At 31.4% G+C, this 27144-nt stretch overlaps 3 protein-coding genes across 3 annotated transcripts; 1 reads left to right on the forward strand and 2 right to left on the reverse strand.

Annotated features, from left to right (window-relative positions):
* Positions 1 to 151: 151 nt before the first annotated feature.
* Positions 152 to 8713, reverse strand: LOC105338557 (metalloproteinase inhibitor 3). Its single transcript, XM_011443736.4, has 6 exons — positions 8446 to 8713; positions 6345 to 6470; positions 5813 to 5916; positions 3552 to 3648; positions 724 to 845; positions 152 to 504 (listed from the first exon to the last, which is right to left on the reverse strand). Exons 2-6 carry the CDS (start codon positions 6466 to 6468, stop codon positions 322 to 324), a joined length of 630 nt encoding a protein of 209 aa, XP_011442038.2. The 5' UTR covers positions 6469 to 6470; positions 8446 to 8713; the 3' UTR covers positions 152 to 321.
* A 4375-nt stretch (positions 8714 to 13088) lies between these two features.
* Positions 13089 to 17135, forward strand: LOC105338556 (uncharacterized). Its single transcript, XM_011443735.4, has 9 exons — positions 13089 to 13239; positions 13341 to 13385; positions 14396 to 14493; positions 15002 to 15073; positions 15189 to 15315; positions 15983 to 16077; positions 16388 to 16456; positions 16741 to 16900; positions 16991 to 17135. The coding sequence occupies exons 1-9, from the start codon at positions 13224 to 13226 to the stop codon at positions 17044 to 17046; spliced, it is 738 nt and encodes a 245-aa protein (XP_011442037.3). The 5' UTR covers positions 13089 to 13223; the 3' UTR covers positions 17047 to 17135.
* A 501-nt stretch (positions 17136 to 17636) lies between these two features.
* LOC105338555 (uncharacterized) lies at positions 17637 to 25685 on the reverse strand. Its single transcript, XM_011443734.4, has 4 exons — positions 25546 to 25685; positions 18921 to 19483; positions 17994 to 18141; positions 17637 to 17814 (listed from the first exon to the last, which is right to left on the reverse strand). Exons 1-4 carry the CDS (start codon positions 25547 to 25549, stop codon positions 17774 to 17776), a joined length of 756 nt encoding a protein of 251 aa, XP_011442036.3. The 5' UTR covers positions 25550 to 25685; the 3' UTR covers positions 17637 to 17773.
* Positions 25686 to 27144: the final 1459 nt, after the last annotated feature.

The raw sequence follows: 27144 nt of genomic DNA on the forward strand, positions 1-27144 counted from the left end.
ATACAAATATATGTGTAATATATAATTAATGAGACAAATTCTTATAATGATATTGCATTGTTTGTATATATACATATTAGTATACAAATTTAAAAGAAATCTACATTACACGTGTAAGTTACACAAAATATACGAATTACAAATGTACTTACACAGACCGATTACGTACCCCGATTCAGGGTTAAGTTTAAAAAAAAATGGTTTAATATACATGCAAAAAAGTAGTTCCCTGAAGTATGAAATCCCCGTCTGCTACATGCTCACACGAGCTGCCACTTTGAGTATTTTTAACGTTATCGTTTTGATTTTCTTGTTTTTGGTTTATTTTCCTCGTTGCTTTTTCCGGAATTTTCCTTTCCACTGACACGTTTTCTTGCGATAGACACAAACAGCGTGGTTGACGTAGCAATCAACGTCAAATAGTTTTGATTTTCGAGATGTGCAGCCGCGAAAACCGGGATCTTTTGGACTTAAATGATATGGACTGTCCGTACCAATGTCAGCCTGAATGAAAGAGAAGGTTTTAAATTCAGAATCGTTGCAGCTTATAAAGCGGATTAGGTTTATTCATTTTATCTTCTTAAAATTATCAAAAATGAACATTAAAGACACATAAACAGGAAAATTAAAAAAAAAATATCCTTTATGCTTTTGCTTTCATTTAAATGAGATAGAAGAAAAAAACGAACAAAGTTGCATGGACGATATGTTTTTGGAACTCACAATGCAGCGGCAGTTCTTTTTATAGAGCTTACGCAATCCCAGCTGTTGGGTTTTAGTCAGTGTATGTGTCAACTGCATGAAGTTACACTTGGTCATCCTCATCTCATTGTCCAAGATCACCCCTAATGAAAAATCGACAGAGTCAAACAATTCAGAAGAAAAGCCACAGAAATACAAGTACGCTTCGATGTTGCAACATCCAATACTAAACGTTTAAAACCATTATACGTGGGCGAAAAATACGGTTTGATAGTAAAAAAAAAATAGGTCGAACTTTAAAAATCATTTTGAATCAACTGCTATCTCAGAAACTTTAGCACACATCATTTCTTTCGATAACCAGTTAGAACTTTCTAGAATAATTTAAGAGTAGAACATTTTGAAATTGCAAGGATCAAAGAACCATGGTTGCCACCTACATGTACACGTTCTAACCACTGAGCCACTGAAGTCACAAGAACTAATGATCTAAATGCTGTACATAATTATAATGTTGTGTCTGCTAAGTTGAGCTGTCTTCTGATTTCGATCATTTTTGCAAAAGAGATGGAATTTTGGTGTTTTACAGAGTGATATGGTTTTAATTAATGCATTGTGGGTCAAGCTTTTGTTGACTAAGTCTGCACTGTTTTAAAAGAAATCATTCGTTATATGCAGAAAGCAGACCATTTCTTATAAATAAACTTCGTTAAATTAGAGAGTTTTGCCAGAAATATTGCAACTAGATAAATTGGTTGCTGATTGCTTTTAGGTTAAACTACAGACATACTACCTTATTCACCCATTTTCTAGCTTCTGTGAAAAAATTCCCAAAGTAAATATAAATTGTAAAGGAATTGATACCATATGCATGTTACAAAAAATTAACCTTGACAATGTTGTGAAACACCTATTGAAACCCATGCAAATCTCTTATCAAAGAGACAAATGCATATTGCGTACATCTTAATCTAAAATCTAAGGCAAGTACATTTAATTCAAACGCATCTCCATTTAATGTCAAAATTAAATAATACAAAATGTCATCCCATTTCCAAACATTTTTGTTACACATCTGCAAATTGCACATCATAAATTGTGCAATTATAGAAATTAAATGTAACTTGCACCTGGGCACTTTAAATTCAGTACATTTGTAACTTAAATGACGAAAAGAGAGGAAAAAAAATTGAAAATATTAAGGAAGAAAAATAAAAACGATTTTTTTCTTCAGTCCTTCTCCATCAATATATTAAGTACGCACATTTTAAAGTTGGGAAAATGAATCAATGAGGACCTGGATTTTATTTATTAAATAAATTTACATCTGGCTAATAACTGAAAATGTTTGTAAAAACATTACTCAATATCACTGACAAATCTTCTTTCGATTCAACAACTCCAACAATGTAGGGGACCTAATATAACAACTTAACACCTGTGATTTCAATGAAATCACGAGATAACATCACTAAATAAAAACCTAGAAGTTGATACACAGCTCTCCGCTATCTGATTTGGATCCATTATCAATTTAGGGGCCATTTGAATCTGTATGAAACAGTTGGATACAAACTAAGTGTACTTTCTTTCATTAGCAAAATCAACACAAGTAGAATGTGTTTTGAACTTCCTAAAATTTTCTAAATCTTCTTTTCTAGACGTATTTAGTTCAATAACGTGTTGTTTTAGTATACTAGACCCCCCCCCCCCTTATATTTATTCCGAATATGGGTTTAATTTTTATTTTTCGCTTCAATTACTACAAGGTATAGATCAAATTGTTATCTTTTTAATATTTAAGGGCGTATATTAAATTATTTAAAATCATCAATATTTTTCCCTTCCTTTGTCTTTAAACCAAAAAATCACTAAAGCGACCTGTATGATTGTACTTAATAAAAAGATCAAGTTTAAAAAGAAAAGCACAATGCAATGACGTGCCATCAGGTTTGAAATGTATCGTGTTTTTAATTGTCAAATTAATTGTTGGTCCGTGTCAAACACGCTTGAATAAACTCGTAACCTTTATCGTGTTAAATTTGCTGCTGTATATATGTCGCTTCAGCTGTTGAACTTAGCCTTGCATATTGAACGCACCAAACACAAGATTTCACGATGTCATGTCAAGTGGCCGTGTTCGAACCATAACGCACGATTTAATTTTAGGTATTAAAAGGAAGTGATGTTACACTTGCACTTTTGTTCTCCCAGACCCACACAAAAGCGCACGCGCCCAACACAATTACTATATAACGTATCATCAGCTATATATATATTTGGTAAAGCAATTTCCGAACTTCTAAAAATTTACCACAATAAAAATTAACTTGTTATCTGTATGAAGTATAGGTTGAAGTCGGTTATTGTTGTTTAACATCCTGACCAGCTGATTGTATATGGATCTAGACCCCGTCCAAAACTATATGGAGATATTCTGTAGATTGTAAGCACAATATCTGCACTATTTTTTTACCCCTGACAATGACTAAACAAAATGATATTTAAAAAATCCGAAAAATATTATTTTCATGGGTATGTAATACTCTTAACAGTGGTACACTATGTTTAAAGATTTGGTAAAAATGTTTTGTTTTAAAACGTCAAAAAAGTGTATATGCTTGTTGAGAAAGTGTAAAATGAAGAACGAACTCGCGAATGAAAAGTTCCTTTTTGCCGCTACTCGTTGATATAAGAAGATAATTTTTTCCTTCAATTACATATATTGTCATTATTGTCGTTTAAAGAATATTTCTCTAAACCCCACCTGAGAAGACAGCTAGCGTTTGAATTACAATCACAGTGTACACGTATCAAATGAATGTTGTTTTTTTTGTTATTCTCCTTACCCATCATAATATACTTTCGCCCGATTCTTGGTCTAATGTTACACCCCAGTGGCGTATATATCTTTGTGTGGTCAATGTTCTTGAATTTTCGTTCTCCCTGGAAAAGAAAACAGCTACAGTAACAAAAATGTACCCAAATAATGACCTCACGTACCAATTTACCTACGCCTTAGATCGAAAGGATATTTCGTAAAGGACAAGAGCGTACAAGGCCTGACAAATCCTCCGTACCCAGGATTTTGAAATGGCATATGAAAATCTTAACATTTGAAAGTGTGCATCAGTACATGTACATGTATAATATAGAACTGCATTCTCTGACAAATAAATAATTAGCACATGTACTTGGTACTCATATCCTTTGTATTATTTGTTGCTTTCCAAACATTACAGCATGATCTCATATCTGTGATAGCGCTATCTTTATCCGACATTGTGTTTACAGAACATGAACATTGCGTAATTGTTGTGATTATATAAATGTTATAAGATATTTTTTTCATAATAATCCAATAAAAAAGCAAAATATATGTTTTAGTTTAAAGTAAATGAATTCACCCTCTACATAGAGAAGGATGGACTACAAGTCTCCACGTATAACAGTGAGCTACATTGACACATTAGAGTACGGGTGAATAAAATTGTTTGACAATAATTGATAAAGTAAAGCATTTATGGTAAAAACTACGAATTTGAACCATTATGGGTCTAGACTCCATTTTAATTAATCAATAATAAAATCAATATCAACTTATTCTTTAATTAAAAGTAGTTTAAGGATGGAGTCAAGACCTATTCATACCTAAATTTTGGAATTTAGAACAGTGAATGATCCAAGATTTCAATATTAGCGTGCAGCTTAGTTTGGAAACCTATACACGTCGTGTTTAAAGAATGAAAGCACAATATTGATTTACATTAAAAACAATACATACAAGCCAAAAATTAATATTCAAACTTAAATTGAAATTCTTTCGTCTTCATTGCTCCGAGTGGGGGATATACAACGCCTTGTACGCCCCTGTCCTCCCCCCTTCCCCATCCCACCGCATCATAATGACATGTTTAATTTAATTCTATCTTGGTGTAAATGAGTTTTTTTATATTTCATTACATCATAATATACTTATACTGTTTGAATGAAAGCGATAGAAGATGGTTATGAACTTAAAACGAAACGGTTTTGAAAATCATAATGCATCAGAATAGACTTTTTTAAATGGTACTGACTGCAGATAGTAGTGCAATAAGAACTGTAAGTTGTTTATTGATTTGATACCGTAGAACTACTCAAGTTTGAATAGGACATTTTTCTTTTTTGGAGAGAAAATGCTATTAAATTTTTATGATACGATTATATAAACCAAGAAAGATTTTTTTTAACCATGAAAATCGTAAATGGAATAGTTAACCATTTTTTGTATATAACTGTTAACTGTAACTGTGCTGTACTGAGAGTTGATTAATTGTTGGCAATAACTATTTAGGAACGAGTAACTCTAAATGGTTACAGTTAAAATTGAATTTTGAAATAGTAACTGTTTCAACATTCAATTTTAACGGTTGGTAGTTAAGTAACTGTTTTGGTTTTGTAATTAATTAAGCAACTGTTGGTAATAGAAAGTTTTTGTTTTTTTCACTGTACATGTGAAAGGTTGAGAATTGAATAGGTGTATAAGTTGTGAGTTGATAACTTTTTTGTAGTTGATAGTTCTTTACGTGTACTGTATCTGTTAAGAGGTAGAGATTCTGTTAAAACTGTACTGCAGTTAAGTTATTGAGAGTTAATTATCTGATAGGAATTGAAAATAGTTGCTTACAATTATTTGTAAGATGATTTTAAGTGAGAGTTGAAAAAATAAAAGTAACTGTTGAGAGTTAGGAAACTTTTTCATAAATGTATTTAGTCTGATTAGCTAAAAGTGATTGAACGTTGATTAACTATAATTGTTAGCAGTAAACTAAAATCGACGAATCAATTGAATGCTGATCGAGATCGAAAGTTTATAAAATTTAACTGTAAGATGTTTGACTAACGTTAAGTTAACTGCTAGTGATCGAGAGTAGATTAACTGTAAATAACTGTTACGAATTGTTAAGATTGAGAAAGTTGATTAACTAAAATTAACTTTAAGTAATTGAAAATTTATTAAGGAAGCTGACAATATCATGTAACTGCCATCAAGCGCTTTTCAACTGTAAATAAGAGAGAGGTTTTTCATGCCAGTCAATCAGGAGTCATTATGACACTTTCATCTGACCTTGAACTTCTGATAGATGTGGACATGAATGTGGTTGCCAATTGGACGGCCAGGTACTTGTTTGGAATACACTCGGGTGATGTTCGTGATGTAGGCTTTGATGACTGCAAAAGACCAAGTGAAGCCGTCACCAACTTTCCTCAAGTCAATACTCAGTCTCAAGTCTGAGTTGAGTTGAGTGAGTTGAAAAATTTTGGTGACGGTGAAGCCAAATCTCGAAGGTTAAATGTATTTCGGACAACAGTAATGTATAAAATAATGCTATTCGTATAACAGTAATAAAATTCAATGCTATTCATATGTCTTTATTCAATCTGAAGTATTCGCAAAAACTTTAGATATTTAAATTTTCATGGAAAAACAAGATTACTAACAAAAGCAGCAAATATTAGACTGAAGACTTAAATAAGATCTATAAAAGATAAGTTTTGTATTTAGCCAATTGGTTCATATACATGATTCAAAAAGCAAATTTAATAATAAAACATGTAACAACAATTTTGATTTGAACATATTGCATCAATAGTTTTACCTATGTCAGACTTGCAGTAGAGCCATTGGGGATGTTCTGGACCGGGACATTTGCAACATGACGTCAACTTCGGTCTAAACAGGCACATCATGCTAAGGAAGAAAATCAACTCTTTCCAATCCATCTCTGAAAATGAAATTCCCTTCCGCCATATAAAATATGTTTAAGAAACATGTGTTCTTTTTTCTTATTAATTGGTTAATATTAAGGTAGTATGGGGCACCTCCATGCTGTGACGTATTATTTATCGAAATAAACAATAAAATCAAGTAGAATGTTATAAATAATTGCTTTATCAAAGTTGTTTTATAACAGGGTAAAGCAGAAGGTTAGTGGGTTCACTACGGAGCTGAAAGTCATGAGTTAGAATCACGCTGCTGTTTTTTTAAATTTGTACTTTTCCAAAAAAATTTAAGACGTATTTTTTTTGTTAAATAATGTAAAATTTGAAAATTCTAAATTGGTAAAGCTAGTATTTAATTATAATGTACTTTAATCCACATCAATATCGACAGGTGTACCATACCACCTTAATAACTGCAGAAACTAATTTTGGCCAGAATTTGCTTACACGAAATTTATCTCATTGGTTGAGAGATTGATCCTATAATGTTTTTGATCGCATCCCAGAACTTGCTCATAATTTAGACGAAGCTTCTGCAGCAACAAGTTTTTTGTATGGTATAATAATGAAATAAATGGACAAATTTATGTCTGAAACCTCAGTCGCTGTTTTATAATGCATTCCGATCTAAAAGATGTAGAGCTTGGACCAATGTGTCTCTCGTCCACATCTTTGATAATGTTGAAGGTTAATACAAACATACATGTACGTGACACGTGCAAGAATTCTCACACGACGTCTTGGCTTAGGGTGGTCGAATTAAAAAAACACAAACTGAATGAGTTGGTATCGTATTTCCGCCACACACAAGCCTTTCTACCAAGTGAAGCCGTTTTGAATTGGAAGGTTAATTGCGCAGTTAATAGATTTGTATTTATCATGTATATGTTTCACGGGAAGGTTCCTTGCCTGGAGTCTGTTATCATACAAGACCCCAGAGAGAGAGAGAGAGAGAGAGAGAGAGAGAGAGAGAGAGAGAGATAATTTTCTGAATCATTCATTTTCTTTAATTCATTCAAATTTTCTGTTATTTCAAAAATAGCGAATTCTTTGACTAACTGGCATTTTTTAAACAGCAGGCAACACGAATGATTGATAAGAAAAGTACAACCTGTTTAATTAGCTGTATAATAAGAAAAGCTAACAGCGAACTGTCGGAACAAGCTTAACGCACCGTCTATTATAATCCCAGAAGCACGACAGGGTTAGCTCTGGATCAAAGAAAACAAAACAGGTTTTGCTTTTGTTTGCTTTGAGTGAGTTTTTTCCTTCTGAATTTGGTCTTTTGGGATAAGCTTGATCACGCTTTGATTTAAGTGTTGTTTATTTTTGTTAATTTTTTTTTTAACGGCATCTCTTCTTGCAAAATATTATACGCATACAATGTTTGTTTTTGATCTAATTATGTACAATGTAATATTTTTTTCATACCATACGTGTACTTAAGGACTGGGTATATGCATGTTAAGCGAAATCTAGACATGTATTAATTCATTTCTGTTAATAAATCTACGATTTTTTTTTTTACAGACAATTAAAATTAAGTTAACTTTGAAACAATTTTCTTCGGTATTACACATTCACGTTTAAAATAAACCCAGTTCAATATTAAAGTTTTTATCAATACTTAAATAAAAAGCCATAAAGTAAAGTTTGTTTAATATAAATGCAAATAAACAAAAGATTTAATTTAAGAATTATTAAATAAATAGACATCAATAAAATCCGTTCTTTGAACGTGTTATATTTATTATCTGCACATCAAATTAAAAGACGAATTTCGAACGATTTTAAAAAAAAAAATAGAGATAAAATTTAATGTCCTTTTTTATACCATGCATGCGTATATAATTTGAAGAAGAAACTTATCAAGAAAGTTTAAAGCGCATTGAAGTTTCTTTTAATAAAAAGTATCACAAAATTAACGACCTTTAATACATTGTTCGATTACAGATTTCAACGTCGTAATTAGCTTACCTTTGAGCAACAAAATCCAATTGATAAATCTATCAACAATTTTTTGTTGTTGTTGTTTATACGGCAGCAAGAGGTCAAAGGGTGTACAGGCAATTTGCTCTATGTGACATTAAGCCCCGTAGCAATAGTCCCTGTCGTTTGCGAGATCAGATATCTGTAATTAACATTTCATCCAAACTACGGGGCCAGCCAATTCAATGTGGCATTCCACACATAACTGAAACGCTCGTCAAAAATCGTAAAAATTCAAACTGCGAGACCTTCAGGTGAAATATACACATTAGATTTAATTCTATTACCCCTGTTATTCGGGAGAGTTTTTAGCCCCAAGTATACCATGTTCTTGCCAAGTTTCGAACGCAGGGATTTTCTTCTAATAAAAAAAATAGGAGGGGATTCGCAGTTTCCTATAACCAACGTTACTGATTTAAGAGGGCAAGTCAGGCTTTTTATGACTGTAAATCGTATACATGTGTCATTCATTGTATGTTTACCAACTATTTTATTCTATTTATGTTACCGTATTTCTTACAACATTGATTTGCGGTAACCGTTTTAGGTGTAACGTATTATTTAACTCCCTAGCTGTATTTAATAGGTCACTTTTTTTTTAAAGTAAGCAGATATAAGTGTCCATTTATTTAGTTGACACCTATATGACAATTTTAGGGAGCATGAAATCATTCAAACTAGCGCCTTATATTTTTTTAGTAGCCTCTTGCGAATAGACGGAACGTAGCGTAAACCGTGTATATAAATTTTATGGTACTTACGTCTAGGAATGAAGCGACAAATTTACCTTGCCTAAATAATAAAATGATTTTAATATTTTTCGAACTTAAAGTTTGTACATTTATCTTCATGAATATAATGATGTTAAAAGGAGAAGTGGTGTGTGTGTGTGTGTGTGTGTGTGTGTGTGTGTGTGTGTGTGTGTGTGTGTGCATATATATATATATATATATATATATATATATATATATATATATATATATATATATATATTATGTTTTTACTTTAGAATTGTTTTCCCCTTCAAATCATTGTTGAAACAGTTAAGTTAAACGAATTCTTTGAATATTCTCGATATCGTCCGAAGATTTCATTCATTATGGCTGAATATTACATCACATCACATTACACACGTTTAATTTTTTTTTCTAAAATTACTAAATTCTTTTAAATGTTTACTTACCAGTGCGATGTCTTCAATTAGTTTTTTTTTTTAAATTACACTTTCCTCCATGCACTTGTATTGTCATTAACGTGTTGTATATTTTTATTTAGTTAAACACTATCTAGAAAATGACTGTACAACAAATACCAACTATTCACTCCTATCTTAGGAATCCATGAATATGTACTGGTTTAACCGACTTACATGCAAATTATTTTATGATAGTTTCGATTTTAAAAAATTCTCTCTCTCTCTCTCTCTCTCCCCTTTCGCTCTCTCTCTCATTAAAATTTATGTTAGATTAAATTAGATGTTAGATCCGCCCGCTTACTTGCTATTTTCGTATGTTTAGCATATAAGCGAGCGGATCCAACACATACCGGTAATTTAAATTAGAGACGCACACACACACACACACACACACACACACACACACACACACACACACACACTCTCTCTCTCTCTCTCTTTCTCTCTCTCTCTCTCTCTCTCTCTCTCTCTCTCTCTCAGCAATGACTATAACAACGGCAACTTTAAACACAATGGATACTTATCAACAGTGTACAGGAATGCATGCTTGATATATTATTAGCTGATGTATATATATATATACTAGCTAATATATAAAGTAAACTGAAGTAAATTGGTTAAAAAATTTACAATATCAACTCGAACTGCTGATTATCACATACAGAAATAAGGCTTCAAAATTTTTCATTTTATAGTAGGATATAATTTTCTGTACTACACGTACAAATAACTGTACTTTCAGTTTCAGTGTTTGTTTTGTTGAACAATGTGTATACTCTATAAACCGCCGCCCTACCCTAACGTTCCAGGAAAAACGGAAAGCACCTTTTTTGCCAAGTTACTCCTGTGGTAAAGTTAAAAGCAGTGGCGAAAGGAAGAAACAATATGCTCATGCACGTATATTGTTCTACTTACAGATTTAACCAATTTCATTTCTCATTATTTGCGTCAATTGTACGATTAAGACGCTTTAAAAGTTATCTTTATTCTTGACCAAATGGACCATTTCATTACGATCATTTATCCTTATTTTATTTATAGGAAAGTTTTTTTTAAAGAATTCTCAACTTATGAATTGACATAGATAGAAGCCCAACAATATGCACATCTTTGAAACTACAACTGATGACTATGGTAAATGTACATGTAATTCAATTGCATATTCCGTTGACCTATATATTTTGTGTAATTAAAAACTATATTAATATTATATATCTGAATATATAAATTACAGTATCTGTACCCGATTTCAATTGTTCATTTTTATTAGTACGATAAAAATATGTTGAAATCTGATAAGGCCTATAAAAAAAATTGTGTGTTTAGGGTAACACTGATCAAAATATTAGGTTAGGTAGGTAGGGATTTTTTTTTTATTTTATCATATTTTTTCATGCATGAATCCTAAGAGTGTTTGTTTGTGTCATATTTTAAAAATGGGTTTTTAATAGAAATAATATAAAAATCACAAACAGATAAAAACAGACATCTAAAAATGGTAGGATCGGGGCATTTTTGTAGGTTAGGTAGGGTTACCCTAAACATACAACTTTTTTTTAGGCCTAAAACTATAACATGAATAACAAGGTGATGTTATTGTGATTACATAAAGAATGGTTGAATCTGTAATTTCCATGGTTTTTGCCTGTAGAATCGTATCAAATCACATCAATAATTCGAATACCTTCTTCATTGAACATTTTATTCAGGAGTCGGGAACCAATTCGTTAAGAGGGCACGATGGTGTTATTGAGACTTAAATATGTAGGAGAACATTCAAATTTTAAAGGTAAAATTTTTAAAATTTTTCATTACTTTATGATAGTTTATGGCGAAAACTTTGAGTTAGATTTGATGGATAATCTGTTGACCATCCAGACATCATAAATGCTAATCAAAACGACGTTTCACCTGTAAAATTGCAGAAATGGCAATTAATGACGCCAGGCTGTTGTAACAGCAGATGATTTAGACACACAAGGGGTTTAGTCATGTCCATATTACAGTAAGTGGCATTGAAAATGTGTTAAGTTATTGGAAAATGCCAGAAGAGACGCACTCGATGACGCTCAATCTTGTGAATATGACGTCTTAGGTAAGGTCAATACGAATTTGAGATAGTCCCAACTACATCTCTAGAGATTACTTATCTAGAACGTTAGGCCTAACTTATTTTACACAGAAAAAGTAATTTTTGCCTTGAATAACGTACATGTAGTTCGAAATTTCATTTTAAAGTAATTTTACAAAAATGTACCTTTTCTTTCATCTACTAGATTTGAAAAATACTTTTCTATACATTGTTCAAGACTTTTGTGTTAAAACTCACGTAGATCATTGGGGCACAGATACCTTTGTAAATAAAAAGAACGGAGTAATTGAATTGAGATTCGAATGAATCGCATACAGAAAGAGAGACAATTCATGGTGAATCATTTAAGAACATTCTTTTAAATTTAAAACTGTTTTTTATTTCAGTTTTGCCTGTTTCTTTTATTGTTAAATTGTTCCATTTTATAGTTTTATACAATGAAGCTTACCTGAGGGAAATAAACTGTCCACTTCAAGCACCACATCCTACTTTTAAATATTAAATCAAATTGTAAATAAAAGCGGAAAACAACATAACAGGCATTGTTCAATTACAAATTTGTTCAAATCATGACAATTGCTTCAAGAAATGGGCCCAGATTATGTGACGATATTAAGAGCAAGCAACGTAGGACAGAACTTGAAAAAATTCTGAAAGAACTACCCGACGATACATTTTGACTTATTCCTAAGCAAGTAAACTAATGTAGTGTAGATCTAAGTATGTACAAACTGATCCCCTGACCAGTATTTGAGAAGATGCAAACATTTTGTGAAACTTTTCAGACTTCGGAATTTTTAACAAATTGAGATAAGCATGCATTGTGTCCCACTACCCTCTATAAAATTTTTCTATGAGAATTTTTTTTCTTATAATATGTATAGGATAAAAAGAAATAATACTTTTTAATAGATATTTCAAAGTTTGGTTATATCATTAATATACACGCTGAAAAACAAATAGCAGATTTATCATTAAATTTTCTCTACTGTTTTATTGTTTTTGCAACCATTTTTTTTTTTAATCTTTTAAGTCTATGCAACCATCATACTACATGTATATCTTTAAATGACTTTATACCAAATGTTTGATTTCAATTTAGATATACACGATTTGTTGTAGTAATTATCTATGTTTTATCATTTGAAAATTTAAAAAAGTCAAGAAACGAAACCAGAAGTTAAACTTCGTGCTTGACATAGTCGAATCGCCGTCTGGTGAACTTGAAAACTAAGTTAAGAGGTTCACAGGCTGTGTGTTAGAATATATAATATTGCATACGCTTTGCCCTTGGTACATGATGTACATGGTAGTCACAGGATTATTTCCCTTTAAAAGCGTCATGGCGTTATCGCGGATTTAGATAGAAGAAAACGGTCCAAACTAAGGATAGAGCTTTCACGAGTATATACCTAAATTGTAAGAAGACTTCAACACCTGAACAACTACGATACTTTTATTCCTTACAACAACAAGAACATGAATCCAAAAGTTGGTAAGAAACTTGAAAACGCTTGCATTTTTTTTTTTTACTATTCTTGAATTATATTTTGTCCCGTCAAAAATTGGTTATGATTATCCTTTTTTTTATTTCAGAAATTAGTATATATTTACTTGGAGCATTTGTTATTATATGTTCAGGTAAGAGTATTCTGTTTAACAATAATTTCTTACAATTTTCATCTTTATTTTTATTTAAATAAACGTGTTTAAAGCCTAAATATTGTTAAACAAATTATTATATAAACAAAGTTTTTCAGAGGTAAGGAATATATTCAAATATAATTATTCATTTTTATCAAGAGAAATTTTAAGAGACTATTTTTTTTATTTACTTTAGAAAACTGTTAAATTATTTGTCTTCAAAACTCATGTAAAATTGGAAAAAGCTTGTTCAGCGTTAACCATAATTTCATTAACAAGAATTTTCAGAAACGATTAGATTTTGATGGACGCATTGTTTTATAGTGGAATTGTATTCTAACGAATTCATTTTAAGACATTTCAGTTAAGTTCTCTTGATTTCTAAGTTAAAAAAAATTATACCCAAAGCATCTATAAGTATTTTCATTAGTACGGAAATACGCTCGTCTCAATAGAAAAAAGATGGTGAATATGACGACATTCAGTTTGTTCAATGTTTAAAATAGAATAGCAAGGTACGCAGTTTGGTTCATCATTTAAAGGATCAAACATCAAGAGGCAAATGAATGTGCTTTACCATCGCATTGCATATCAACAAAGCAAAAAATTTGTTAAAATCCAATTTATCATATAAGTTTAAGTTATAAGCAGACTTATCATAATAATAGGTTTTTGCATCAAAATAAAATTCTAAAAAAAGAAAGCTCATATCGCTTTAAACATAGGCAGTTAATTTAGAAAGAGCCCGCTCCTTTCAGAAAACAACTTATTTTGCATTATAAGCTCCAATTTTCATATATAAAGAGGCTTTATACTGGTTGATTTCAAAATTGTTCAAATCATGTGGCATCCACCATCAAAACAAAATGTGTTTTGCATTTTTCTTTCCTATCAACGGTATATAAAATATACAGAGTGTCAAACGAATTAAAACCCTATTAAAAGGTGGAATGCAAGGGTACTTTCTGTGTGTAGATGTTTAAGAATTTAATCCAAATACATTACAGTGGGCATCTCCGAGGCAAGCCAGAAATGTATGTATTGTAACAGGGCCGCTAACATCAGTGACTGTGCCACTAACATCATCGAGTGCTCAGACGCCGAGGTGAGTGGATAAGTAAATTAATGTTAAGCGTTACCTGTTCAAGAAAAGATGACGTAGACGCTCTGTGACCTGTTTAAATACGAAGCAGCGCTTTTAAGCGTCCACCACTATTCTCAATCATCGTACATAGTGTTTGCAAGTGCTTGCTCTCTTAAACATGGATCCGCACGATACTAACGACAATACGTAACTTAGTCTCCTTAGTAGTCCTACTATTTTAACGTTTATTTAAATTACATTGTCAAACAAAAGACATATTGCAAACCCCCTTTTTCCTCGCACATAGTGAATCTAAAAATGATAACGTATATTTAAATTTTATGTCGCGCAAAAGACATATTGCAAACCCCCTTTTTCCTCGCACATAGTGAATCTAAAAATGATAACGTATATTTAAATTTTATGTCGCGCAATTTAAGAATTGAATTTTTATTATATATATATATATATATATATATATATATATATATATATATATATATATATAATTTCTGTCATACGTACACAGGAATGCTATTTGGAGAAAATCACAACTCAAGAATTAAAGACAGCATACGTTGCTGGCTGTCGTTCAAAAACGGTGTGTATTTTACCACTTTAAGGATTATTTCGAATTCCTTTAAAAGTTTAAATCAAATGAAACTGTAATTCTACGTCTAGTCTGATCTTTTAATTAAGATTTTTCTTGCTCTAAGGTTTGCGCTCTAATGGCTTCTTTGGGCAGTGGAAGAAAAAGGAGTGATTATACAAACTGCGTAGAATGTTGTAATTCAGCCCCAACACAGGAACACGGACCATGCAATGCCAATCTCTGTGGTGAAAGTGAGCATAATTATTTCTAACCAATTTTGACTCCTATCATTCTGCCATCCCTGAAAAATCGCCAAAAGCGTCTGTAAATTTCGTTCTTAAATGTCCAAGCAATGTTTAATGAAGAAGGAAATAGAGTATTTGCAATTTCTGAAGCAAAATTCGCTTTTTAATTACCGATGAACGGAATTCATTGTAATCATTTCGAAATAATTGTGAAATCAAATATTAATAATGTTTAACGAATGATTGAGGACCAAATTTTTAAGATGGATATTTTGTCAAAGCGGGAAGAAAATATAAAAGTAGTACGTTCCTTACCAAACGTATCCGTGTAAAAAAAAAAAAAGCACGATTGAATCATTTGAAATAATCTTGATCCTATTTCTTTGGACTATTCAGCTCTGAAATTAAGTAGAAAAAATAATTTCAAACGATAAGCCAAAGATTTACTTTTTTAAACAAACCTAGTTACTGTAAATATTTATAAAAAAAATGTGAAAGAGTTACTTTTTGTTACAAACATTTCACAGGAAAGTCGTTGATTTTGATCGGCTGCAAATATTGTTAATACCACAGAGTTACATGTAATTAATGAAAGTAAACACTTGGGAATACCATAAAATATCAATATATATTTAAATGTCTTAGTTCTTAAACCTTTTTTTTCTGTATTTAGCTGGCCTGTCCAAAGCTGGATGCCTGGTGTGTGATGATCTAGTCCGATCAGCACAGGGAGGCTGTACTAACAGACAAGTGTGTCAAGATACCCAGGTAGGTCTCCCTATCAACAATCTAACGCTACAAAACGTTATCACACAATAGCAAAGAAGAAGCATTTAATTCTGAAAATAATACAATCAAACATGTCATATCTCGCAATACTTTTTCTTAATTTAGTATTTGAAAAAGATGTGTCGCTGAAATTAAAATGATTGGGTTGGTTTAAATGTTTGACTTTTGTTTTGTACGATAAATTTAACCTTACATCCTTTGTGTAATATCATTTACAAGTGTTATTTTACATGTTAATACCTTTTAAAAGTCATGTATTCTCTGAGTGATTCTTTTTGTTTTAATTAAGGTCTGTGCCAATGCTGTCCACATTGTTGGTGGTGATATCTTATACAGATATTATTGTGAGGAAAGACATGTAAGATATCTACTTAAGCTCACAATATCCGGCCCTATCGTCACCATCTTTTTTAAAAATTCAGATTCCTAGCCAAAAAACTGAGGTTTTACTTCAAATATACGAACTTGTCTGTTAAGGCTTTGACTTGGGATATAGGTCGAGTACCAGTAAATTAAATTCAAAATTGTTGGTGACGGTGGGGTCTGCTGGTTACTGCTCTTAATTTCAACGGCAGGTTTTCCGAAATTTAAAAAAGAAAAAATGAATACATGCGTCTTTAAGTATTTATTCACAATTTGCAGATTTGTGCCATTGCTTTGGCAAACAATGTTGATGGACATATCATAGGAGAAGTGGTAAAGCGTGTTAATAACGCTGAGAACCAAGGGCTCATCGTCTGCTCTGCCTGTTGCTATGGAAACGACTGTAATCAAGAAGGGTGCTTCGATTTGAAGAAAAAAAGTAAACTTCTTTTTGAATTTAGTAAACTTCTAATGATAGCAATTGGTAAAGAATAACTATGATTTTAACTATGAATAATTGTTTTTGTAGATATCACAATTGACATGCTAGGAACCAACCCCCCTCCCCCTCCCACTGCTGGATAAAGATAAAACTCTTTTATTCATTGTTTTCATAATTATGCTCTTGATACAAATATCTGGTTATGTCAATAAATGTTATTTTTTGAAAGAAACCTTAGTTTTTTCCCTTTTATATCTTTTTAAAGATAGCAAAAAGTAAGATACTTTGTATTTAATTCCAGACGATGCCATTAAATCATTTTAATTAGCGGATGGCAAAATCTGTCGATTTGGTTTTACATAAATCGTGTTTCCTTAGATGTAAAGTAGTGGATAATGAAACTTATGTGCCAAAAGTATTGAAATTGGAGCAAATACATTAACATATCAAATTAATAACACGTACTTTAAAATGACCTAAAGTGTCAGGCTTTAAAATGTACAATATTAGATCAACAAAAGTGATTAAGCAATATAACATGTATCTTAAGAAACCTTTTTTTGAAATACCTATGTAAATCTTTTAAAATAACATTCATCATCCTTATATAGAAGGACAAGAATGCTGGTTGTTGGTACAAAGTTCAAAATTCAGCGGGTCAAATTAACATGATAATGCAATTCTAATATTGAATGTAATGTCTAAGAATTACGCTAATTTTCGTTTATAAATAATAATTATGATAAATGCAAAATATTTATATCCTTATTCATGTAAACAAATTGAAATAGTTAATGTCCTTTAGAGACTGCGAAATGTTTTATCCAAACACAACAAAAGATAACCAGTCTTCGGTTCATCCAATGATCTTCATCGCTTAAGAAGCCAAGCAGGAAAACCATCGGTGATATCTGAAAGATCAAAAACATTAATATTAATATTTTTATTTCTTAATAATCAGGTCAGATTAAGGCATTGACCAATCAATGGTAATACAATCTCATCTCATTAATTAAGTTTTTTCTCAGGGTCACTGTCAAAAATTTATAATGGTATATTGAGTTAAAATAAATGAACTTTAATATTTTACCACATTCTGTCCCACAACTTGGAGCAGGACCAACTTTGCAGAAGTTACTGGCACAATGAAATACAAATCCATTGCAATCTTTGCAGTCTCCGTCAGACACACAACTCGTGGTTCCTTGTAGTGAAATATTTTTGACACATGTTCCAGACTACAAATCAGTTAAAAACAGTAGAGTGAAAAAGTTGTACTGTAGAATCATCATTGTTCGGGGGGAGGGGGGGGGGGGGGGGGGGGGCTTCACTGTTCGTGAGTAACCCTTGCCCACGAATTTACATCTCCACAATCATATTTTTTTTAATTCATCAAAATTATCCCGATTATACTACCAACGAAATTACGTCTCCTCGAACTAGAAAAACTTTGTCTACCCACAAACATTACCCCCCCCCCCCCCCCCCTCACGAATAAAAGTGATATTCCATCATTTTTATGTAACAATACACCCAATTTAATTAAGGTAGTGACTCAGAATTGGTAACAATATAGGTATTACATGAATCACATCAGTGGTACATGTATATTCAAAGGTATCATATCAATACAATAGTGTGCATGCACATTTAAATTATCCAGGTTTGTTTGTCAGCAGTTAACAAGATTGAAAGCAATCTTTGTTTTGACAATGGCGAGTCAACAGAGAAAAAATGTGTAAGATTTTGAAATAGAGATTTTGATTTATCTATTGTAATTACTCATGTTTTCTCATTTTTTTTTTGTAAAATAAGATTTATTACACAAGCATCACCATTTTCTTGCCAAGTTATATACAAAAATTGCAATTGTTAGTTAAACGTTTATGTATCAAATCACAATATTTTACTTCATCTTTAAATATGGTCACTTGATGAGTCAATGCAGAAGCAAAAGTACCGTAAGAATAAATTGCTGTATAAATGATACACTTAATAAGTGATCCAGTAAACTTACCCCGCTGTTTATAAAACCCTCCGTTTGGTGTGAGTGTTCAGTATTCTTTACATTGCTCTGTAATACTCCAAAACCACCACTAAGTCCAGAATCATCTGATGGAACTACGTTTGGTCCAAAGCTTCCAAAATCAGATGGATCTGAATCTTGTAACATGTCATTTAGTTCCATTTCTTCTGGGTCAAAATCTTCGCTTGGTTCGCTTTGAGTATCAACAAATTGGAACGACGCATATGGCTTCAGCTCACTGAATATGTTTTCTGTCTTTGGTGGGAAGTTATCTTGATTTTCTGGTGAAAGAAACCTAGAGCTAGGATCGAACGCATCATCAGTCCAAAAATCCCTCTTTTTCTTCCAAAAATGGAACTTTTTCCAAATCGGTATATCGTTTGTTTCTGTTTTGTAATTTTCAAATAAAGAATTATACAACTTCGATTCGCTTTGTTTTGGCGAAACAATCCCTACGTGATGAAATCCAAATGGTGATACACAGTCTATAGTAGCGGCCAAAAGGAATATGAATATAGTCTCCATGTTGAATAAAAACTGTGATTGATGATTTTCTAAAGAAAAAATATACGTACATTTTTCAGAAAGGTTATTAAAATAGATGAAAATTTATAAATTCCGTTCTATATATAACTTGATGACAAAAGCATGATTTTCCTTTATCAAATTAATATATATAATTAATAAGAATTTTTGCAATGCAATTACAAAAAGCATTTTAAATGTACATATGCAATCATGCAAGTTATTTATAATCAATTTAATGCTTCTGTATAAAGACCATTTGAGAATATTGCGTTTCATCATAATTTAAAAAGGAACCTAACACCTCAAAAGGTCAATGAGTCGTTAACTTTTTAAAGGCCCCTTTGGCCTACTTTAAAGTCTTGAATGGCAATACGCCGTCACAGGATGGGGAATTAGATGGCGTCGAATTATGAAAATTGACAGTTTCGGTTTTTCTTTCTTCGTAATTTATTGAGTAATAGATCCCAAGTGAGAAATCGACAGAGAGACTTGGTTCAAATAAAGTAGATATCAAGGGCTTAAAAAATCCAAAATATCAATTTTTATGGGATTTTTAATTTTGAACGAAATTCTAGAATGTCAAATCTTTTTTAATAGTTATTTGTTGTACTGATTAAAGAAACTAGTCTCAAAGGTGTTCATGAGCCATAATCATACAATGGATTGGAATGTCATATATGTCGATTCTGATCGTCAACAGCATATGTCTCTTATTCAATTAAAAGAAAGTGATCAGTCATCATTCATTATTGTTATACTTTCATGTTAAATACTGAAATCTGATTGGTTAAGACGCAGTTAATAATATTTACTATTACCCTCAGCGTTAGCAACGCACTTGGCAACGGGTAATATTAAAAAATATTACATGCGCGAAAATTATGCGCGTACGGTTCGCTGTAGAATTCACGTTATTCCTATATAAAAGCAGTAAAATTTTCTTAAAATTTTTAAAAAAGACATTCAGTATAACAAAATAAATAGTGCCTGTTTGGGAGGATAACAGTTGAAATTGACACCCCTCGAAAACCATTGTCAACCTCCGCTTCGCGTCGGTTGACAATGGTTTTCTCGGGGTGTCAATTTCAACTGTTACCCTCCCAAACAGGCACTATTTATATAATATCGACTGTACAGAGTATTATGCGAATGTCATTCGTATTTGGCATATAAAAAGACCCAATAAAACTATCAATTCATTTGCAGCGAAAGTAATGTGATTGATGATGCGATTTCAACAAGTAACAATTATATGGCAAGGCTTGCTTGGATTGGAAACAGTCTTTCCTCTTGTGCTGCCAATATGCAATAAAAACTATTACAATATCAACAAGTGTCTTTTAAACAAGCCATCTTGGTAAGTGAAAGAGCAACCCAAAACATAATTCGATAGTAGGGGTAAACGATAAAACATAATTCGATAGTAGGGGTAAACGATAAAACATAATTCGATAGTAGGGGTAAACGATGATTGAATGATGAATAGAAACAATGGTATATAATTTGATTGTAGCGGTGAACCATAAAATTATATTTAAATAGAAAAAAGAGAGAATATCCCTGATCAACGATATCTCCAAATGGATATTTTAATTTAATTAAGCAAATGTAAAAGTCATCTTCCTTTCCCTTTGTACAGTTTCCTACATGTATATTTGGAAAAAATAAACAAAAATGAACTAATGAAACATTGCGAAAGTAATGGAAAGGAAGCTTTTCTAAAAAAAAAAAAAAAAAAACCTAAAAAAAACATGCATAATCTAACAGTAATATCTAGTTGACAAGGTGACTATTTATTCTGTCTTGCCAACACGTATCTATGCTGGTTTAAACACCCACTGACATAATCAAATTTAGAAAGAGGAAAATGGATTCTTTCATAAATGAATTTTACAATATCCATTGCTACCACTAATTCAAAAAATCTCTAAACAGCGTAGAAATATATTTGTAACCTATAAAACAATACTTCGGGCTCTTGTGATAATAATTAAAGTGTTAAGAAATACATTTGTAACACTAAAAAGACATTAGATATTTTGAGAACAAACATTAAGATTTTTTATTTCAGCGTTTTGAGATATCATTATGTGTTTGAAATCGCTTGATATTATTGTCGTTCAGGTAGGGTGATTATAATTTTCACTTTTTTCCCACATGTCTCCCGTATTAACCAAAAAATATGTGTTATGATGGATTTAAAACTTAAGTTTCTTGTATGCTTTTTAATGATTTAATTTTGATTTTGGCTTTAACTGTACAAGACAGAGCTCAAACTTACATTAAGGAAATAGAAGAAGATTTGGTTTATCTCTTATCTTTTTGAGACACGTTCTGCTTTCCTTTTGAAAAGATCTAGTAGTCAAACTTAAATACGACTGTGTGCTACTTTTTTGTCTGGCATAGAACTTAAATAAATTAATTGAATATCTCTTGAATTATCTTGCGCATTCTGTATTCTTAAACAATGATTCCTAAAAATAACACTCTTTAGTTATTTTTAGTAATGCTGCTAAATTACACGCCTCCACTTAATGAAGTGACGTAATCAGAGCTAGAGTATCCATTTCTTTCCTAAAAAATTTCCTTAATGCGCTCAAAAGTAAAAAAAGAAATTCATTAAAACTTTGGCCGGCTTTAAGACTTCTTAATAATGCCTCAACTCAATTTCAATTAATTACCACATGGTGGTTATTTTATACGAATCTGTTGATTTACTCCAAATAAAAGGAAATTGAGAGTCCTATAAGATTTGCCTTTAATAGATGATGCATTTCGTTGAGTATGAAAGTTCCATGCAGAATGAAATTGATTTTTTTCTTCAGCATCATTAAAAACCTCAGTGAAAGTAGTACATCTTTATGAAGTTGACAGCAGTTTAGACAGAAGGGCAACATAGCCCAGATATCTAACTTGGAGTCATTGCATGTTAATGAAGATTAGTTATTGAAACTCCGCTGGGTATACCTTATCTGTAGCTCATCCAACTGTTAACAGTTCTATATCAGAGTATAAGTGAAATTGTTAATTTTGCCTAACGACAGGATTTAAACTTTGTGGACTTCATAATTACCATGATTCTATTGCAAACGTTAAGAATTATCAAAGAAATGTATATAAAAAAAAAAGAAAGAAAACATACCCAAATGAAATTAGACAAATAGTTACAAAACAGAACAATTTCCGCCAAAGAAAGTATTGAGCGATAACATCGGCATTGCTTATATATTATTTTACAATTCGAATTCCTTTAACTTAAATTCTATTGTGTATTTTTATAATCCGATAAATTTTTCATGTACATATGTATTCAAGTTGAGTTGTATTTCTTATTTTTGGTTTGATATATTTTCGTAGGGCGCTGCAAAATTTCAATTCGATAAGAAATAATTTAAACAAGCCTTAGACTTCTTTTGAAAGAGTTCTGAAAATACATTAATAAAAGAGGTGTTGAAAGGGAAAAACCACGATTCTCCTATTAAGAGAATCATTATTTCTTAATTTGTCACCATTCTTAACAAGGGTGTAAACAGATTTGAGTTACCAATGGGATTAAGATCTACAACAGCCACCTATAATAAGGGCCAGTCAGTCACGAACACGTCTGCGTGGAGCAGTAGATGGGCGATCCCGCCAATTATACTCTCGTTAGATCTCGACCTACGAGACTTCGTAGCAGACGTGAGTATAATACATGTACATAGATCACAGTTTATTTACCTTTGAGATCACTGGCTACAAAATGCACTTTACAGTACATTAATATGTTTCAAATTTTTAGGTAAATGTCAGTTTCCTCTCTCTTTTTTTCACAAAACGTTAGAAGTGTACTTCTGATGTTCCAATATTATATTAATTACAAAAGATCAATGTTTCTTTAGTGGGTTTTTTTATTTGCTCTGCCTATAAATTTTTAATCATAACTTCAAACTTGTGTTTTGAACTCGTGTATGAGCATGTGATTCTCACATTAATATATGTTGTTGATTAATTAAAAAAGAAGATGAGTTTTAAATTACTAAGAATAACGTATTTGATGGGTGCTCATATTTCATAACCGACGTGAAAGATCAGACACCTACTATATTATTTCAATCATTGTATTTCTTTACATATGGGTGCACTCAAACAAAAAAAAAACCAAACAAAAAAATAAACTAAAAAATGAAATCCAATTTGTGTTATTGTAATCTAATATGAATATATTCGAATAAAAAAAATTCAATTAAGAATTTGCAAATTGGTCTGAAAGCGAACTCTATCATTTTTTTTTACAAATATTTCAACAAACGGGTTAGTTAGTGTTTAATTTCTTTCAACACGATAAGAAAACGGAACATTGATCTCTTTTGGATAAAAATTGATTATTATGATAACCCATAATGTGTTGTATTTGTGGCATGCCTTTCATTAACATGTAATTATACTGAACATTCACTTTGCACAATTTCTATTGTATGCCTGCACAATCCTCGCATGATAGACAATGATCTAATTAGATAACAAATGATTTTTTTTCATTAAAAAAAACTACCAAATTCTATAATTATACATTGGTTTGTTTTCATCTCAAAACCTAACGTGCTTTTAATTTCTGTATCATTGTTATGATCATTTGTCCAAGATCAATTCCAAATATTGCTATACTTTATCAAAATGTTTATCAATTTTAAGACAAATAAACGAAGTAATGCCTTTTTTGAAATATTTTTGAAAATATCTATATGCAAAAAATCTTAATGTACGACCATGGTTGAGAAAAGTGAACAGAAATTGTAATATCTCAATCCTTGATTTGTAAGAAAATCGAATTTGTTATTCAAGAAAAAGTGTTAGAAAGAAATTGATTGTCTTGGGATTTTCAGCAAAGTAAACATTTTTTCAGATCATCTTAGTAGTTTAAAAAAGCGTTTTTCGTGGCATGTATTTAGCAAAACCAGTTATATTTAAGCACATATCTCAGTTGATCTGATGGGCCTTATCCTCAATAATTTAAATCAAACATTTTTTTATTATTTTGCATTTTAATTCCGAGTTTTAGTTTTTTTTTTATATAAAGTTCTTTAGAAACCGCTAATTTCAATAACGAAAATATCAACTTTGTCAAGTAAAGGAAAATCGAACGCTGTTTATGGCATGGGCCATGTATAGCAAGGTTAAAGCATAAAAAATGATAGAATGACCATTTATTGGGTTCGGTTTTTTTTTCATTGGGGAGGGGAAGGGTTGTATGTAAAGAATAAATGTCTTCCGCTTTATAAATAATGTAACTAACCGTTGTTAGGATTTTGTAATGTGGGGCGTTAACCTTAAACTGCTACTATTTTTAAATAAGGGAACACACCATTGTCAAAGTTGAGATGACTTTATTTTCGTCTATTGCCCTACACAATTCTGTCATATTACTAATTCCTTTTACCAGTAATCAGTTCTATATTATCGGAATTAACAACAAAGAGCTGTCAATTAGTTTCTTTGGCCAAAAAACCGTTGTACTTAATTAAAAAACATAAATCATGCGATATCACGACAGGAAGCTAACAGAACCTATACATCGTATTAGAGTTTTATATGCTATAACAAAAATGTATCATTTCTATTTCTTTTTAACCTTTAATTATCTTTTAAAAATCCATCAGTTTAACGTTTTATAATATAGATTTCAAAGTACAGGGATTGTTTTAGTAAATTTTAATAAACCGGACAGCATGTTTAAAAATGTTATCAAGTTCCTCTAAAACTAGTCGTTTTCAAAAAGATCTGCTTTTGGTAAATGTTACGTATAAACATAAACATTGAACATCGTTAAAACAAAATACAGGATTAACTATAACTAGGTACGTGGTTATGTAGCTATGGCTATGTACGATAAACATATAATCCAAAGTGTTTCTGCAACACCATATATCATTTGAAAGGTAGTCTTCTAAATGGGAATTTATTTAATGAAAACGAAAAAAAAACGGTATATACAAAGTTATATTCAAACGTTCAATGCTGCTGCAAAGACCAATCATTACGGACGTTTTAGAAAAATAAAAAAAAGAAAGAGAAAAAACCATAAAAGCTGAATAATATATATACTTACGCATTTTGGCTTAAGATAACAGGAGCAAACTATACCAGTTTCCTTCAACACCTGTTGAGCCTATATATATACACACTATCCTGTCAATACCAAAGCGATTTTCTTGACACAGCTTCTAATTGTGATGTATTAAACCGCGCTCCGTGGGCTAGCTAGGACTTCTCGTCACAGCTACTCACTGCAAACAAAGATCACCAATCCAATAGAGGGGGAAGAGGGCAACTCTGCCTTTTGTATTGACGTTATCAAGAACATTGCGTGAGCTTCAGATACATACGGTAAAAACAAGGAGCGTCGTCGAGCAAACGGTTAAATACACATAGCTATCTTTATTTGTTCGGTGGACATCAGGTTTCATTTTTTGAGAAGACTGTTTTCGTGAACGATCATTGCTGACATAAGATTATGCAACGTTAACGAAGTTAAAGTCATAGGCTTGGCTTTTCTGTAAAAATAAACTAAAAAAAAAACGAACGAATGTAAGTGTATAATTTTGAATTCAGTTGCATTTACTTACAGAAAATTGTATTTGAACTGTAGTTTAAGTGAGAAAATCAGTGCCCTCAAAAATCACGAATTGCACTATGTTTGCGTTATTGCCGAGGTAAGTTTAACAGAAATCCACTTCTCAATATTATTTGTTGCGTCTATGAACTTCTAGAATTGTTATAAAAGAAATATATCAATACATTTTTGCTGTTTCCAAATTTCTTTTCATGCACAAGATTAACATTTGCCTAAAAGTAATAATGCAAGCCTAACAGAGGGCTATGTAATCAATAACAAGAATCCATAACCAAAAGGAACAAAGCAACAAACAAACAATTGATACGGATATCATTATTCTTAAAATCATTTTTAAAGTAAGATGTTGCAAATCCATTAACCGAGTGATAATTATTTAACACCGTTTAATTGATTCAATAAAGAACAAGACTGTGTGTATAATAAAGCATGGCCGATCTAAATTTGATGAATTAGAGAAAGAAGACAAATAAATAATTAAGACTTTTATAGATAAACATGTACCGTATATTCGTTTGTTTGTTTGTTTTTTTTTCGCGTGTCACAAACATTACTAGAAGGGGAAAACTATGTAACGTATTTTACGCTTTAAAAAGTTTCTTAACAATAGCGTATTGGATTTTTTGCGTACTTCATATCTTATGATGTAAAAGTGATCGCAAAAAAAATATAAGATCGTACCGAAAAATACCGGATTTAGAGTATGTTAATTTGCGCTATTAACCGGACAATAAATGGCTTTAAAATAAAAATGAAAAGAATTATTAAGCAGCAGGCGTCTGCTTATTTGAAAAAAAATTATGGAATTTGGTGCTTTGCTTAGCATTTGCGTTCATGTTGAGTACAATACATTGAGGTTTGATGAAGGGATCAGTATCAATTAGGGAGACCGTGCTTTTTACGTGAAGTCACATTTTAGGAAGTGTATCTTTCGATGTTGGTATTTTCAAAAGCCTTCTTTACGTGATTAGGGCATCGTTTTGCCATTCGTTCCCATAAAGGGTATCATTATTTTGTCATTAAAAATCTTTAATGAAGACAATCCGTTTTCATTAGCCTCCTGGGTTTTTATTT

This window comes from Magallana gigas, chromosome 4 (genome assembly GCF_963853765.1).
Source record: "Magallana gigas chromosome 4, xbMagGiga1.1, whole genome shotgun sequence".
NCBI classification, from domain to species: domain Eukaryota; kingdom Metazoa; phylum Mollusca; class Bivalvia; order Ostreida; family Ostreidae; genus Magallana; species Magallana gigas.

Coding starts and splice junctions, on each gene's coding strand:
- LOC105338557 (XM_011443736.4), bottom strand. CDS start 6,468: ATGGATTGGAAAGAGTTGATTTTCTTCCTTAGCATGATGTGCCTGTTT. Junction 5,917..6,344: donor CTACTGCAAGTCTGACATAG/GTAAAACTATTG, acceptor GGTCTTTTGCAG/TCATCAAAGCCTACATCACG. Junction 846..3,551: donor GCGAAAGTATATTATGATGG/GTAAGGAGAATA, acceptor ATTTTTCATTAG/GGGTGATCTTGGACAATGAG.
- LOC105338556 (XM_011443735.4), top strand. Junction 14,494..15,001: donor TCGAGTGCTCAGACGCCGAG/GTGAGTGGATAA, acceptor ATACGTACACAG/GAATGCTATTTGGAGAAAAT. Junction 16,901..16,990: donor CTTCGATTTGAAGAAAAAAA/GTAAACTTCTTT, acceptor TTGTTTTTGTAG/ATATCACAATTGACATGCTA.
- LOC105338555 (XM_011443734.4), bottom strand. Junction 18,142..18,920: donor AGGGTTTTATAAACAGCGGG/GTAAGTTTACTG, acceptor ACTGATTTGTAG/TCTGGAACATGTGTCAAAAA. Junction 17,815..17,993: donor AAGTTGTGGGACAGAATGTG/GTAAAATATTAA, acceptor TTGATCTTTCAG/ATATCACCGATGGTTTTCCT.